The sequence below is a fragment of the Pagrus pagrus genome (genome assembly GCF_965226575.1).
Source record: "Pagrus pagrus genome assembly, chromosome: 15".
Taxonomy (NCBI): domain Eukaryota; kingdom Metazoa; phylum Chordata; class Actinopteri; order Spariformes; family Sparidae; genus Pagrus; species Pagrus pagrus.
In genome coordinates this window covers 22,650,960-22,668,439 of record NC_140199.1, presented here as the reverse complement: position 1 = coordinate 22,668,439, position 17,480 = coordinate 22,650,960, and the positions used below count along the sequence as shown (strand labels likewise).

Below are 17,480 nucleotides of genomic sequence, written 5' to 3'. Positions count from 1 at the left end.
TGTCCCAGCGGTATGAAGCCTGCTGCTTTATTGGGCAGGCTAAACTGCTGAGGCAGGGCTTCTACTGGAGCTTCGAGCTCAGCCAAAGCCAAATGGAATTACACAACAGATTTAACCCTTCAGGTCTTATATGTCGATTCTCTTGAAAAGCATGGACGGATCAAGTGGAAAAAATATACTGCCCTGGTTGAAAGGTCGGTTTAATCTTTTCTAAAATATTTTATTTTGAAAATATGAGATAAGTTTGAGCCTTGGTGCAAGTTCTATCAATTGAGATGCATGTGTAGAAGTGCCAAAATTATAGTTCTGGTGACTGTGGAGAAGTATTCTGTCCTCTTAACTACATCTTTCACTTGGGGTTTCCCTCAACTTTTCCTTTACATAAGTCTTAAGTTCAAGTCTTTGCTCCAGTGGAGGATTCGCTCTCCTCTGCCCTGCAGTGGTCAAAGCAGGTTACTGCTTCTCAGGGGATCAACAATACCTCAGTTTACTATGAAACTGGGGAGTATAAGCAGGCACTCTCACCACAGCAGTGTACATTTAATCTGAATCAAGGAAAATAAAAAAGACATTTTCACACTGTATATAATCTCTATAATCATTGGATCCCATTGGTATAGTATGCATATTGATTCATACAGCAAAAAAGGACACAAAGACACAAATGTCATCAACAAAATGTAATTTTCTTTTTTTATGTTTATGAACTCTCTCAGGACACATTATTTTGCTCTTTCAATAACACATAATTGTCTTATGCACTCAGTGAAAAGACTCTTCATTTTGAGTCACTCAGACCCAGGGTGCATTTCAAGAGTCAGAACAGGATGCCAGTGACGTTAACTTTGTATTGTTATTGCAGTATTTTGAGTCATAAAATGAAATCAACCTTTTTTTTTCCCTTTTGTTTTTTCATTATGGTGAGAAATGATTTGGTTGAATGAAGTGTGGTTTTATTGTCCATGTCACACTAATCTGTTTCACAGCAACACAGAAACATTCTCATAAACTTCCAACTTTAAAAATGGACTACTATCTCATCACAATGTTTGCACTTTGACACAGTGGTTGAATAGACACACTATGTTTTCACCATCTGCAGATCTTTGGTTGACGCTGTGGGTTTAACAATACTTCATGCATCACAAAATGGCAAAAGTCTCCCAACAAGAAAAAAATAAATAAATTAAAACTTAAGCAGGACTGGCAGCGTTCATAGCAGAAACCAATTACTCCAAACTATTAAACACTATCGACATACTGTTGCTGTTTGTTTGTATGTTTAGGAGGCAATTATAATACTGTATACACAAGAAACATGTCTTAGCTTCTCACATTCAAAAGTCAAATGGAATGGTGAACTTCTCTGTAACACAATAAAAAGCTTTACAGTGAATCTTCAAAATCAACAGCAGCAATTTAACAGCACGTCACAGGGACTTTTGACACTACAAACCAAAAACATTCTGCGACTATTCAAACCCATTTACAAACACTTAAAGTACTGCATATTATGATCCATTCATACTGTGCTTTGTGACATCTTTATATCTCACTACTTTCAATTTTCAATTTTTCAACCCCTTTTGAGTCAAAGCTACCAGTCTTTGTTCTCACCAGTCAGACAAGTCCATAAAATCCTCCAGTTCACTCATGGTTATTATATCTCGGGGCTGACATCGTGAGTGGGCTGGGTTACCATTTTCACAAACTGAGCTTCCTGCAAGCTGGCTGTTTGTGTCACACTCATGTGTGTTGTAAACTGTGTCACATGTTTTGTCTTTATCATTAACCGTGTCCATGTATGGAGTCTTCTCTGGGCTGTAGCGATGCCCTTCAGAGTTCTGTCCCATTTCAGGGGCTGGATATCCGTAGATGTGGCTCTCCTGTTGGTCTGCGTGGAGGTTCACAGGGGCTGATGACCTGTTGTGGGAACCAGAGTTGACAGCCGCAGGTTGGTTGCCTTGAGGATAACCATGGAAGCCTTGACAAAGCACATGGGGCTTGCTGGCTGGAGAGTTCTGAGAGGGGGGTTGTTGTTGTTGTGGCTTGACATGAATTTGGGGTTGGAGCTGAGGCTGTAGGTATGTTTGCTGGGGCTGGGATCGTGATGTGGTCTTTGCAGACTCGCGCACATTCAGCTGAACATACTTTCCAGTCTCTGGGTCAAAGAAAGTCTTTGTTTTGACTTGAACTGGCACATCCACTACAAAATACTGCCCAGAGCCGAGGTCTTGCAGCACCTTACGCTGGGTCAGGGGGTAGGCCTGGGGATAGCCTGACTCTACATGGTACTGGGTCACTGGAGCTGGATGGTTGGCATGATGGAGAGTGGGAGAAGAAGGAACATCAGCAACTATCTTAGCAGAAGGGTGGGAAGCAGGGCCAGTCACATGAGGAGAGGCAACAGGGAGGGAAACGGGGGCAGTAGCATGAGGTGAGGCAACAGGGAGGGAGATAGGGCCAGTGGCATGAGGGGAAGCATAGAAAGAGCTGTGAGAAGACTGGTGCTCTGGCAAGCTAGACCCCAGTGCTGGAGCATGAGCAAGGGAGACAGGTGGGGAAAAATGTGGGGAAGCCACAGCATGGCGGTTGGAGGAGCATACCTCGGTGGAGGAGGAGGAAGGAGTACTTGAGACTTCTTGAAGTGGTTTCTTTATTCCAGCAGTGCTGTCTGCTACACCTTTGGACAACTCCTTCTTGATTCTCCGAGTAGTCAACCTCTGTGCCCTGCGCAATGCTTTCTCACTCTTTGGGGGAACAGCTGGAGGCTTGCCCAAAGAACGGGACACGTCACTGCTGAAGCTACAGGCTGACTCTGGCCTGTCATAGTCATACAGGCCTCGTAGCTCTGCCAGGTCTGCTGCACTGGTGGCAAAACTCTCTACATCTTCTGATATGTTGCTGATGATAGACCGGGAGTCGTCGTCATCCAGAGCTAAGCTCCTCCTGGAGTAAGGCCTATGATGTTGGGGAGGGGCTGAGTGATCCTGCAATGAAGATCCTGGCTGAAAAGTTGAGGATTCTTTGATAGCAGCAAGTCTGTTTAACCCTGTGTCAGGATGGACGGGAGTTCCAGCACTGCGTCTTATTGTCTCTTGCTCTTCCTCTCCCCTCTCTGACCCCATGGGTGAACCCACTCGGAAATCATCTCCAAAGTTCTTATGGAAGCGTGGTTTGACTGACTTGGTGAACGAACCTCTCATAGTGTTATCCTTCACCCTGAACATTAAGGGCTTGACTCCGAGAGCAGGTGAGGAGGTGTTGGAGCGGGGCAGAGATGGAGCTGGAGATACAGGGGCGTGTGGTCTATAAGACCTACTGTAGTGGTCCTCAGTTGCCTCAAGCCCTGGTGTATTGTTTCTTCGTTGGGAAGGTAAAGGGGAGCAAGGTGGTCTTTCTCTGGGTTTCCTTTCCGATTCTGTTGAGGTGATAGCATAGTACTGGAGAGCTTCCATCTTCTGTGCTTCTCTTTTCTGCTCCTCCATCTGAGCGACTCTTTCTTTCTCTCTGTAGGCTGCTAACTTTTCCTCCTCCTCTCTTTTTTTTGCCCTGATCTTATCCTCTCTTTGAGCAAGCATCCGTTCGTGTGCCACTCTCTTCTGCTCTATCAGTGCTACTCGACTCTCCTCGAGGAGCCTGGTACTCTCCTCTTTGGCTTGCTTTTCTTCTCTTTGGTTTGTGATTGTTTTCTCCCCTTGAACAATTTTCCTCTCTGCCTCTTCTCTCCGAGTTCTCATCCATTCTTCTCTCCTCTGTCTTTCGCCCCTCTGCTCTTCAATCAAGTGCTCTGCTTGCTTTTGCTCCTGGGTCTCTTTGATACTTTCTTTCTTGGAGAGTTGAGCAGCTTTCTCCTCCTCTTTCTGTTTTCTTTTCTTTTCCTCCTCAATATCAACGAGTATCTCCTCAATCTGTTTAGCCCGCCTTTGCTCCTCAATCAGAGCAGCTCTCCTTTGTTGCTCCTCTTGTGCAGCTCTCTTCTGCTGCTCCTCTTGAGCTGCTCTCCTCTGCTGCTCCTCTTGTGCAGCTCTCTTCTGCTGCTCCTCCTGTGCTGCTCTCCTCTGCTGCTCCTCCTGTGCTGCTCTCCTGTGCTGCTCCTCTTGTGCAGCTCTCATTTGCTGCTCCTCAATTAGAGCAGCACTCGTCTGTTGCTCCTCTTGGGCTGCTCTCCTTTGCTGCTCCTCTTGAGCTGCTTTCCTTTGCTGCTCCTCAATTAGAGCAGCTCTCCTCTGCTGCTCCTCTTGAGCTGCTCTCCTTTGCTGCTCCTCTTGAGCCGCTCTCCTTTGCTGCTCCTCTTGAGCTGCTCTCCTCTGCTGCTCCTCTTGTTCGGCCTGTCTTTGCTGCTCCTCTTGAGCTGCTCTCCTCTGCTGCTCCTCCTGTGCAGCTCTCCTTTGCTGCTCCTCTTGAGCCGCTCTCCTTTGCTTCTCCTCTTGAGCTGCTTTCTTTTGCTGCTCCTCAATTAGAGCAGCCCTCCTCTGCTGCTCCTCTTGTTCGGCCTGTCTTTGCTGCTCCTCTTGAGCTGCTCTCCTCTGCTGCTCCTCCTGTGCAGCTCTCCTCTGCTGCTCCTCCTGTGCAGCTCTCCTTTGCTGCTCCTCTTGTGCAGCTCTCCTCTGCTGCTCCTCTAGAGCAGCTCTCCTCTGCTGCTCCTCTTGAGCTGCTCTCCTCTGCTGCTCCTTACGGGCAGCTCTCTCGTCCTCTTTCTGCTTCTCCCTCCTCTTCTCCTCATCCTCTCTAATCCGCTCTTCCTCCTCTCGGAGTTTCACTCTCCTCTCCTCCTCCATCTTTATTCTCCTCTTCTCCTCAGTTTCTTTCATTCTCCTTTCTTCCTCTCTTTGCTTTGCTCTCCTCTCCTCTTCTTCTTGGGCAGCTCTCTCCTCCTCTATTTGTTTTGCTTTTCTTTCCTCCTCTGCTCTTCTCTCTGCTTCTCTCTGTTTTTGGCGCTTCTCCTTGATTTTACTAGCTATGGCCTCCCGCTCTCTTGCTCTCCTCTCCTCCTCTCTCTGAGCAGCTCTTCTCTCTTCTTCAGCCAGAGAAGCTCTGCTCTCTTCTAGCATGTGTCTTATTTTCATGCCTTCTGTCCTTTTCTTCACTTCTTTCCCCGAAGCTTGTTCTTCCTCCGGCTTTTTTGCTCTGCTCTGCTTTGCTGTGGTTTCTTCATGGCGAGGTGCAAGCCCTTCTTTTCTCAGTTTTTCTTGTTGTTGATTGTCCTCTATGTTATACATTTGCCCCAAAGTGGACCGTGGATGAGAGTTTTTATCCAAATATGGTAATTTTTCAGCTTTTGAGGAACAGTCTTCAACTCTTTCATGTGGATTGGAGTTATCGACTGGTTTTAGGTGTTGTGACCCAGGAGTGTTTCTTGGCCTGTTGACTGCAGAAGATGAAGTTGGTGCGTACAAGGAAGAGCTTGGCTGATGAAGACTTTGATCTACTTGAAGAAGTCTTTGGGTATCAGCTCCAGCCCCTTGTTCTTCACTTCCCTGGTTCTTGAGATGAGTTATTGGAGACTTGTTTCTTTCTTTGAGATCATCATTGGCTTTGGCGTCTAAAAGCATTTTCTCTTGTCTTTCTTTGTCCCCCAGTTTGAACATCCCAGTTCTTTGGTGTTCTTTCTCTGTAATAGGAAATACTAGGGGTTTGGGCTCTTTGTTCACTTTGGAGGTGACTTTTGTCTTATTTGGAAAGCTTTTCTCTTTCACAGAGAGGTCTTGAGGGTCAGCCGTGAACACTGGGCGTCTGCTATGACGAGTCTGTATGAGTGGAAAGAATCCTTCCTTTTTGTTGGGTGGGAATTCCTGAATTTCATTAGCTCGGTCTTCTGATACAATGACTTTTAACCTTGCATAGTCTGCAAGGGCTGATATTTCAGGTATTGTGGATGCTCTTTCTTGTGGTCTTGGTTTATCTTCAGGTTTTGTTTTAACAGTTATTTCCCCTGTTGGATGGGAATTTTTAGAGCTCTGTCTTTCCCTTGCTGATAAACTGAGCTGGTTCTCTGTATGTTGTTTTCTGATATGAATAGCCTGACCTGCCTCTGTCTTCTCATTTTTATTACTCTGTCTCTCTGTGGGAGCATTACTCTGTTTTGAAGCCAAATTATCTCCTGCTTCCCTGTTTTTCCTTTTCATGTTCTCATCTTGAACACTTCCTGTGCTTGATTCTGCTGTTTTACTTTGATCCAATACAAGGACTTCATTTCCCCCCTCATTGTGTGATCCATTGCTGGAAGCTGCCTTGTTCGGTAGTAATCCTGGAAGTTCCCCTCCCTTTGAAACAGCATCTGATGTATATGGGACATTTGCACTGTTGTCTGTTTCTGTTACTCCCTGTACTTGAAAGTAATCTGTCTCCATTTGTTGTATCTTTGATTCATCCGCTGATTTCCCACTTTGATTATCTTTTTCAAGCTTTTCAGTTGCAGCTTGAGTATTTTCACTGGTTGCCTTTGTGTCGCTCTTTTGATCGCTGATTTTCAATGAATCAGGCAGTTGTTTTCCCAATTTGTGATCTGAACTGTCTTTCGTCTGCAGGTTTTTGGTTCTGTCTTCATTGTTTAAAGTTTTCACCTTTTCACCATGACTAGTTGACGCATCCAATTTGTGTTCATTGGCTGTAATCTCATCAGAAGGGACAGTTGTGACATGATGTTTTTCCACCATTTTCAGGTTTTCCTTCTCAGTTACTGCTGGCACAACTCTGATGGCAATACTGTCTATATGCACATTATCGTCCACAAGTTTTAGAGACACATGCATGTTTTCATTCTCAGTTGAATGGTTAGATTTACTGGCTTTGTTGAATGGTTTTGGTGGTGTTGTGTCATGTCTCTTTTCCTCCACTAGGGGTGCATTCTTGCCATCTATGCTCTTGCTTTTGGATGAATTTATGACCGTTGTCATATCTTCTTTCATTGATGGCTGAGGGTCATGTTTTCTAAGAGTTTCAGCATGACTTCTGTTTGAATCATCTGTGCTGTAGACTCCTGTGTTTGCCATTTTGGCCACTGGGTTCCCATTGCTATGTGCTGTTTGCATGTTTTGTGGATTTTTCTCTTCTGTATCACTCTTCCCTTCATCTTTCCTTACGCTCTTTGCTGAGTTCTCATTTGTCGTTTTATTTGTGTAGTCTTTGGTTTCTCTTGCTATCGTGTCCCGTTTGTAGAGAAGGGGTTGAGTTTCAGCGGACATTTTATTTTTAGCAGGTACAGTGACTGTGGGGGGTTGTGTTTCCCTTTGGGATCTTGTATTTGTAGATGTGCACACCTGCTGGAAATTAGTCTTTTTCACAGTGACATCCCCAGACACATTGTTCTGTCTTGTCTCATGGGTTAAAGTTTCTTGCACATTTTCAGGATGATTATCCACACTAACTTTATTTTGATCCTCCTTCAGAGTGTTCTGTACAACTCTGTCCCCGGCCTTTACTCTGCTAACTTCCTTTGGAGATTTATTTCCTTCACTTATTTCTACACCTGAGCTGGGATGACATTTATCCAGCTCTGAATTACTGCACTCCTTCTCTTTTGCATTAATTTGTTCTTGAGTGCTCTTACAACTGCTCTCAGATGGCTCTCTCTCTCGTACAGTTACCATTATTCCCATGATCTGCAAATTGTCATCAGCCACAGGGGTCTCGTTCTGACCAAAGCAAAGACTTAGTGATGATGCTGAGTCCTCTGCTCCATGTTTACTCTCAGCCTTTTCTGTGGTCATAAGTTTGGAGCTTTGAGCCTCCACCAGAACTGTAGCCTGTGATGGATTCTCTTTCTTCTTGTTGAGATGATCTGTGTTTACAGCAGGGTTCTCTTTAAGTCTCTCTTTTTGTTTTCCAGAGATTTCTCCTTGATTTGCTTCCTGTTTTCCTTGCTTGTTCTTGAGTGCCAGCTCTTTACTTTGGATTTGGGACTCAATTCCAGACTTATTCTCTTTCTTTTGGTTTTCTTTCAAACCCTCATCTGTGCTCATGATATAACTTCCTGCCTGTTTTTCTTCTCTGGGTGGTTTTGGCTCGTTGTTGTTGCTCTTTTTTGGTTCTTTGGGAACTTGTTTCTGTGAATGATCTACTAAATGAGTGATGGTTGCTGCAGATTTAACTGGTATTGTAGCTGAACTGAGAGCTGAAACAGACTTGACTGGTTCGGTTTGTATTCCTGAAGGCTCTGTCTGATGCTTTGCTATAATATTACTGGAGCTTTCATGCTTTTTAGGCACTTCCTGAGATGGAGGCCGCTGTCGTATATTTATACTCTGACTACCTACTAATGACTTGGTAGCGGATTTAGACATGAAGCCATCTCGTATGACAAAACCCTTTTCTTTAATTGCTGAAATCTCCTTTTCAGCATGAGCTTTTATCTTGGAAGTCAGAATCTCTTGCTTGGTTTGAGCTCTCTCTTTATTGGTCAATGCTCTGGGAGGGGTAAAATGTGGATCTTTACCTTTGTTGTGCTCACTTGACTTGGTTTTTCTTTCAACGCTAAGTAGTTTAGTCAAATCAGAATCTCTGTGCTGTGAAACATCAGTGTGTTTTAGAGGATCACGTTTTCCCAAATGTTCAACTCTGTTATCCTTCACTTTAGCAGTAGCAGTGTCACCAGTTGCTCTATCTACATTGCTATGTAAATAATCAGCACCAGATAATTTGAATTCTTTGGATGACTCGCTGTAAACATAGTGACTTTCTGTCACCTCACTGGCTTTAAAGACACTTCCTTCCTTCCCATTGTCTGTGTTAGCTGTTGCCATTGTAGGACTACGTTTATCTTTTGATTTCTCGTCATTCGGTGGCTCCACTTTATCAAGAGGTAAAGCTGGTGTTTCACTGGCTGCAAGTGAAGAAATGTTTCCTGCAGCTGACAATTTGTTTCTGTTTGTTGAAGTTGTATCTATGAAACCATATTTCTCTCTGAGGCGCTCATACTCATTAGCTCCTATATTTGATAGATCTGTGTTCTGTCTGCTGACAACAGCTGATTCTTCCCTCTGCGTTGCCTGATCTTTGTGCTCTTCATTTTGATTTGTATCTGCCCTCGAAGGAACATCTTTCTTTTTCCCATCTTCTCTTGTGGGAATTGTACTTCTGGCTTTCTCTTTTTGCTCTCCCCTCATTTTCTCCTTGATTTTAGCTAACTCTGCTTTAGCTTTAGCTAACTCTGTCTTAACTTGCTCAACTTTATCTGGCTCAATTTTCACCTGTTGTGTTAGTTTTGCTGCAGGTTTAGCGAATCTTTCCTGCATGTTCTCTGTTTTTGCGCGCTCTGCTTTAGCTAGCTCCAATTTGGTTTGTTCCAACTTTGGGTGCTCTGCCTTTTTCTCGACAATGTTTTCCTCTTTGGCTTTACTGATCTGTGTTGTAGGTTGCTCTGCATTGACTTGACTCCCTTGAATTGAGATGTCCTCCACTACTTCAGTCTTCTCTTTTTCTGCTTTAGCTTGTTGCTCCTTCATCTGCTCCAGTTTAGCTTGTTCTGCCCTTCTATGCTCTGCTTCAGCCTGGTCTGCTTTAACCTTTTCTGTTCTGATTTGTTCAGCCTCCATCTGCTCTCTTTCAACTTGTGCTGCCCTTACCTTTTCTTCCTCAAGCTGCTCTGCTTTGAGCTTTTCTCTTCTGGCCTGTTCGGTTTCAGCTTGCTTAATTCTTGCCTGCTCGGCCTGCTCAGTCTCAGCCAGCTCAGTTTTTATGTGTTCTTCTTTTAGCCTCTCTGCTTCAGCTTGTTCTGCTTTGACCTGCTCACCCTGCACCTCTCTCATGGGCATGACTCCTGCTTCCTCTGTAATATTTTTTGGCTCTTCTGTTACCGTCTGTTTTCTGGTCTGCTCAGCCTTTGTCTGTTCCCGCTCTGATTGTTTTTCCCTGGGCGGTTCTGTCTCCTCCCCTTTTGTCGTCTTATCTTTAATATGTTCTGCGCTCGCCTGGTTTACTCGATCGTGCTCTGTTACTTCTGCTTTGGCCTGTTCTGCTTTGACTTTCTCTGAACCAGTCTGCCCTGCTAAAATTAACCTGGCCGACTCCACTTTGGGCTGCTCCACTTGAGCCCAGCGCTGAGCCTTTGCCAGCTCTGCTTGGGCGTGTTGTGCTTTCATATGTTCTGCGCTGGCCAGTTCGGCCTTGACCTCAGCAAACTGTCTACGCTCTACCTCGTTTCCCATTGTGGGGGCAGATGCATTGTTGGGGTTAGATAATGAATTTTTCTGTTTATTATGTTCAAACTGCGGCTTAGCTTCTATTGTCTGGAGACTTTGCAGTTCATGCCCCTTGGGAAGTGGCTTTCTCGAACCTGTTTCTTGCATTAGCATTGTTTTGTCTTTATTAGAGTAAAGGCAGTGTTGGTTTCCGTATTCTTGATCCGTGTATCTGTTAGAATTTTGTGTCAATTGATTGTCTTTAATTTCATTTTCCTTACTGTGTCCGTAATAATTGTGAGGTACATATTTGTCCTCAATTGCTCCAGGTTGATGCTGTCCATAGTATGCGGGACTTTGGACAGTGGCATTACTAAATGGAGCATATTGTGGCAGCTGGTTTGACATGTTAGGATTGACCAACTCAGCCTTTTTGTGAGAAAATGTTCCAACACCAAAACTTTCCCTCAGCTCTTTTTTCTCGAGTTCTTTATTTATACTTTGCTGATTTTCTCCTCTGTATCTGTCTCTCGTTAAATTTGGTTCCTCCTTTATTGTGGCTGCTCTTTGGTAAGCCTGTGCATGTTGGTCTTTTTCCATAGATGCAGTAATCTCTTGTTTCCATGGAGAGATAGCTGTTTTCAGACTGAGATTTTCTGTGTCTTGGCTGTTTGTCTGTCTCCACCTATCCGGCGAGGACACATTACTGTAATCATGTTTGTTGTCTGTGAGCTGCTGATATCTATCCACCTTTGTGGATTCCCTTCCCGCTGTTTCATTAAAATGTTGCTCAGTATTTGCCTTACTTATTAAATATTCTCTGGTTTGAGTGTTGTCAGCATTTAGCCTTGGTGTTTCTGCAGCTGTATACGATGGTTTAAGCCTGTGTGCATCTCCTCCCTGAGTTTCTACATAGTCTAACATGCCTTGCTTACAGGGAGTGAATGACGATAAGTCTTCATGGAGATACTGTCCATTAGCCAGCTGATTGGTGGGGTAATTTTCAGGTATGAAGCCAGTCCCAGAGTGATGAACCATCTCACCTTGCATCTTAGCTGTCTGATAATCACTTGAAGTGTATTCTGAATACTGGCCTGTATGTGTTGTTACGGGTTGAGAATTTACTGTTGTAAGTGGCAATCCAGGGTTATGATACTGGTTTACATATTGATGTGAGGCGGCTTCTACCTGGGTAAATTGAATGTCTTGATCTGGAAAATCAGGGATGTCTATCACAGTGTCTCTAGGCTCCTGCATAATGTGCTGCTTGTTTTTCTCAGGTGTCTCCAAGCCTTTAAATTTGGGAGGACTGTAGGTGCTTTTGACTCTTTTCCTGTTGTCTTTAAGATTGAAGAGCAGGCTTGTGGCTCTGGATTTGTAGCTGGACATCCTAATGTCAGGAGTGGCTCCCCTGCTCTCTGCTCGCACTGGAGGATGTTCAACAGGTTGAGGGGAAGCTGCATACTGCTGGACCTCTGATGTCTCTGCTTCTTGGTGTGCGTGGACTGAAGGTGTGAGCAGCTGGCTGATGTTGAAGGGAGTTGTGCTTGTGTTGCTGCTGACAATGTTTGGTGCCACTGTTGGTGCATTGTTGCCAAAGGGAACTGAATTATCGTTGCTATAAAGTACTCCTTGTTGATTTGCTGTCATCCCTGCTGAGATATTTTGCTCTGTCATCATTTTGATTTTTTGCTGGAGGGCTTTGACGGAGCTGATTGTTTCCTGGACACGTCGTGACATCTCGACGGTAGGCGATGCAGTTGACGGGCGTTGGGATGCGAACCTGTTAGCTCCTAGGCTCTGAGTCCGCTTCCTGTGAGGATAATGACCTATCAGCTCTGACTCACACCGCTTCTCCACAGACAAAGCTTTCTGCAACATTGTGGAAGTTGAGGTGGACCGTGAAGGAGTCGCCGGAACCATAGGCGCCATGGTATTCCTCTGGTGTCTGATACCCCTCTCATCAAACCTGTACGGACCCTGTGGTTGGGCCTCCAGTGAAAGCTCCTTGTACATTGGTGTCTCATACCATTTTGGGAACTCTGAACAGTGCATAAACCCTGAGACGTCTCCTTGTTGGAAGGGAAACCTGTTATGGTCCCTCCATACCTTGAAGGGACTGAACTCACTGTGTATAAAGAAGTTAGAGTTACAGTTGACCTGCGCGGACATGCTGTGTTTACTGTGGGAAGATCTCATAAAAGAAGATGAAGAATTCATGTTAGCCACTGCAGCGGAGTAGAAGTTGGTGTCTCGGGCAGGGAATGGACTAGCAGAGGGGAAATGACCACTGTTAAAGTTTGGCTGGTATGGTGTTGAGAATTCAGAAAGTTCCCTCTGGATGCTCATCAGAGCTGATTTGTCCCAGCTTGTCTCGTCATTCCACTCTCTGGGTTTACCATCCATCCCTGCTCCATCCCTTTGTCCCTCTGAGTTAAAAGCTCGGATGAGAGAGGAAACTCTCGATCGACTTCTGCGCTGCTGCGAACTCAACTCTGTGGCTCCATTGCTGAAGAAGGACAGCTGCTCTTCCCTCAGAGATTCCTCCTGTTGAGAGGTTTCCACAAAGGAGTGCTGGAATGTGGCAGAAACCCTCCCCTGTGTCCTTTCCCCATAAACCTCCCACTGTGGATCTCTGTGGATCTTCGCCCCGTACATTCCTCCATGGATCAAGTCTTGTCCATACTGCTGCACCCTGAGGCTGAAGCTCTCATGTGCAGCTCTCTTGAGTTCCTCCCTCTCTCTCTCCTCTCTGTCTCTGTCCTGTTCACTCTGGCTAAAGGCCAGCTGTCTGTCTCTCTGGATGCAGGGTGACGATGAACAGAGGTCTGAGTCATTATAAACAGCCTCATCTCCGATGCAGAGACTCCTGAATGCTCGATCTGTCAGATTGCTTACCTCGCGGTCAGTCTCGTCCAGAAAGGACCCACCGCTGGAGGTGTCGCTGTAGCCTCCATCGCTGTGCTTTCGATGCCCGCCGCTCTTTCGGCCTGAGCGGCGCTTCTCAACTGAGGTCATGATGCAGGCTCGCTAACAAAGAGCTCCGTCCTGGTTGTTTAGTCATTCATGCAAACGCAGACCTCAAAATTATAGACTCTGCCTGCTGCTGAAGTTACAGGCCCCAGAGTTTGGGGTCCAAGTCAGGATTTTGTACAGCCAGTAGCTCCTAAGGCATTATGCCTTTTAGTTGGTCTTTGTCTGAACAAATCCTGGATTTTGTTGACTTCCTAAAGGAGAAAAGAAACAAGAATTAGTGTTTATGTTACCATTCATCTTTAAAGAAACAGTTTTACAGAAGTGTTTGTAGGCTCTCGCATGTCTCATGTAACTAATCTGTTGTGTTGCTTAATTTATGATAGCAGCCGTGTAAGATGCTTTTTTTTCCCTTTTGCATTAAGCAGCAATGTACTGAATGTGTTTCTGAAAACAGCTCTGTAAAGCCTTCAGTCAATCACTATGACCTTCAGAGACATGTTGTGAATAAAAGTACACTGTTGCTAGGCACAGTAAGGACAGCCTCACGTGAGTTATTTTCGGAAAGCAGGACGCATCCACACAAACTTGACCACACACGGGCACAGACACACACACACACACACACACACACACACACACACACACACACACACGCACACACACACACATGCACACACACACACACACACACACACACACACACACACAGAGAGAGAGAGAGAGAGAGAGAGAGAGAGAGAGAGATATTAAAAACTTGAAAGTGAAATTGTTTAAACAAGTAACTAAAACATAATGTCACATTATCAGTTTGTTAATGTTGATAAGACAATTTAGCAAATTAGACTTTCATGAAGATGTTTCTCTTTGAATCAAAGTGTCAAAAAGTCAGAGTAGGACCGGTGAATTGAAACATTACACTGGCAACTAATCTTTTTTGGAAAACCCCCTTTGGTTTTACTACAGTACGGGAGAGCAGGTGGAAAGCAGATAATAATATCCTTACGTAGACATGCTGCTAAATTGAGATTTGAGAGATAAAATAAGGTTTATTGCTGGTTCAAGTACTTAATCCATCATCGCAGATGTTAAAATGTGACATTTAAGTTAATAAAAAAACTGTTTTTTTAACAAGAATATAAAAACATTTATGTTATAAAATGAGTCTGTACATTTTTTTAAAATAAATACAATTAGTTTTTTCTGATCTGTAAATCTGAAACAGGCAAGGCCAAGGGTGAGTGCTGTGACATATGTGTATCTGTTGACACCATAACTTCTCCTGGCCTCGTTACTCTCACTCATCACTCACAGTAAGCTGGCTGTTGTACATTGTCAGTGAAGGGCCTTTAAAACTGTGCTCGTAATTAACTGGATCTAAAATGCATGTTATATGATGCAAAACATCAACATCAAAAATAATAATTTCTTTCTTCCAACCTGGGGACGGAGCTGTCTTGTAGCCTTCTTATACTCGTACTCCCTCTGTTGTACTTGTTAAATAAAACAATCTGCACATTTAGATGCAACAAGGTAACGTCATGGTTATGTTCTGATTTAATTTACTGCAGCTGTCACCTCTCTCAGAATATCCAGTAGTTCATTAATATCTTCTGACCTGGAGGCCACCCATGTCATACGCATCCACAGATCAGCTACACACCAAAATGTTGTACTGACTGGCAAGGTCAGTGTCGGAAGAAACTGGTGCAGAAATGAAGGAAAGTTGAAACACCTTTTTCCTTAAAACAACAGCAATGCTTATGTCACTCTATTAACACCCAAGCAACACATTCTGTCCACCGGACAAATCTACATACATCAAGAAAGAAGCATCAAAAATCATGCACAATTATGGTAACTGTCCCTTAATTGTGTTCCTCTCATATCAAACTGTCATCGTGATTTCTCTTCATTCTTGCATGTGATGTGGTTTATTTTTGTCTAGTGACAGGCCCCCGGCTCTAAAACCTGACACCAAAGAGGCCTCGTTTTCAGAGGTCCAAAACGAAGACTGAGCAGCAGCAAATCTGTCACTTCTGAGAGCAGAAAGGATACGACTAAATGTTTATTAAATGTCAGCAACTGTGGAATAAAATACAGTCCTGTCAGTCAATACCTTTAGTAGGTGAATGTGTGTTTTCTCAGTTGGATATTGTTTGTCATGTCTTTTATTTATCTGCATGAAAATGTCCTCTCTTACTTGAGACAGCATGCATGTGTGGAAGGTTTAACTTTTATCGTTTTTAAGTGTCTCCTTCAACACGAACAAAAGTGAAGAACGAGCTCTTGTCTTACCTTCCAGTTTTGTAATCCATAATTTGGACCTTCTTCTAAACTCTTCAAAAGGCTCCGTCTCCCCTCTGCTGATCTGATCCTGCACCGTCACCTCATTCGATCCCTCTTTCTATTGACAACAATCCAAAGCAAAAACCTTTACGTAGTCCACAGTCAGATCTTTGAGCATCTGACCAGAGGCAGGCAGCGGGGCTCGGGGCTGGAGACCAGACAGAAATAGAGGAGTTGTCCCAGAGAGAGTCCACCATGGGGGTACAGAATGAGGGCTTGAGCTTGCATGCGGATCTGTGAGATCCTTCGGTGTCGAGTGTCAGACGGATGAAACAAACAGCCTCTAAACTATTTATAAATCTGGACAGCTAACTGCCTGCCATTAGCAGCTAGAACTAGCTGTCACAGATTGGGTTAAGTGTTACAACTGGTTAAGGAGGCTGTTGGGTTGAAGCCGGGAGAAAAACCTAATTTCCTGGAGATTGCTAGAGTGGTTGTGGTTCATGGGGGGGTCTGTAGTTTGTAGTTTGGATGCTCCTTTGGGAGACATAAATAACTCAATTTGCTCACACCCTCTTCGGTGTACAGCACTGACAAGCACTATATGGAGTGTCAACAAGTGGCTCTTGGTCACCACCCACCTGCTATCATCAACACACACTTGACAGTAGCTTTCGCTTGACTCTAAAACCAGAAACAGAAACTTTTTTGGCAGATTTGTCTTATTTCTCATTCATTTTCCTCCTGAGGAGGTTTTCATTTGATGTCACACGCCCAGACGGTTTGTTTCACTGTGAATTTTAGCACTCACTTATTACAGCAATACAAGTCTAATCTCCCTGGCTACAGCCTCACTCACCCCCCAGCAGAAAAGGCCATAAGGCAGGGGAAGGGGAGGAACTGTACCTCCCTCCTCGACCCCCCTCTCGCCCTCCCCTCCTGCAGCCTGCTGCTATAATAGGAGATTGCTGTAGCAGATAGTTTCCTGGGATTCTTGGCGGCGGGTGCAGGGCCGGCCTGGCAAGTTGATGGACACACACACATGGGCCTTAATGGAGACGCACTCCTCCACATATGCCCGCATACACACACACACACACACACACACACACACACACACACGGTTTTGTATACAGCTCACTTAACTATGAGAAAGGCTGAGGTAATCCCTTTTTAACTAATCTCTTTCCTCCCCTCTAAACAACCTCCACCCACACCCACACGGCCTTCACATCCACCATTTTTCCCTCCACGCCGGACTCTTGTCATTCAGCAACATCCGTCTTTGGAGTTCTTCCATGTAGATGAGATAATTATCTTCAGTGATCTCAATCATCCAGAATTTGCAGCTTGCTGCTACATCATCTTGTTTATCTTCTCACTTTTGGGCCTTCAATACTCAGCACTTATTAAAAAATGTTTTGATTAATGAAATTTAATTTGCAAAAGCCTCCCTCAGCAAGACTTGCTCAGTGTGAGTTTCTACAAAACGCTCAATTCTCCCACTGAAGTTTGAAGCCCTGCTGTGGGGAGTCAGGACAAGTTTCCTGCTCACTAAGTCCCTCTAGTGGACAAACTGAGAACAGGCGTTCAATTCCTTTTGATTTGTACTGAAATGTTTGCCTTTTTTGATACAAATCATTGTGTGATGCATTGTTTTTTGCACAGTGCAACTTTTCTTCATCATAGTTGTGTTGTGAAGCTACAGAGGGCTGTAAGCATTGATCACAAACGCTGAGGATGCTCTTCTTCCCTGTGCTGAGTAAGGAGGAGCAGAGCTGTGGTTATGTGGCAGACAGCAGACAGGCACATTACTCGCTGCATTAAGATATGCTTTGTTTGTATTATGTCCATTTAGAGATTCGCTTAATTGATTCTAATTGATTGGGTTATTGATCAGCTCTACTGCAGAGATGATACTGGCTGTTTTGGCTCTTCAGTGGACCGGCCTTGAATTCACTTTATGCCTGACTTTGGGAGCTAAGTCCATGAATAGTAAAAATTTTAGGTGTTGCTCCCAATGTCAAGCAAAAGAATTGTATGTATATGCCAGACTTTCTTGGGCATACTGTCTCTTTCTATGTGCCTTATATTGTC

The 17,480-nt window shown here is 44.4% G+C and overlaps 1 protein-coding gene across 1 annotated transcript; it reads right to left on the bottom strand.

Moving 5' to 3' along the window:
* Positions 1-665: 665 nt before the first annotated feature.
* cUnh10orf71 (chromosome Un C10orf71 homolog) lies at positions 666-15,854 on the bottom strand. The gene is made up of 2 exons (XM_084375898.1): positions 15,393-15,854; positions 666-13,348 (listed from the first exon to the last, which is right to left on the bottom strand). The coding sequence occupies exon 2, from the start codon at positions 13,137-13,139 to the stop codon at positions 1,614-1,616; it is 11,526 nt and encodes a 3,841-aa protein (XP_084232024.1). The 5' UTR covers positions 13,140-13,348; positions 15,393-15,854; the 3' UTR covers positions 666-1,613.
* Positions 15,855-17,480: the final 1,626 nt, after the last annotated feature.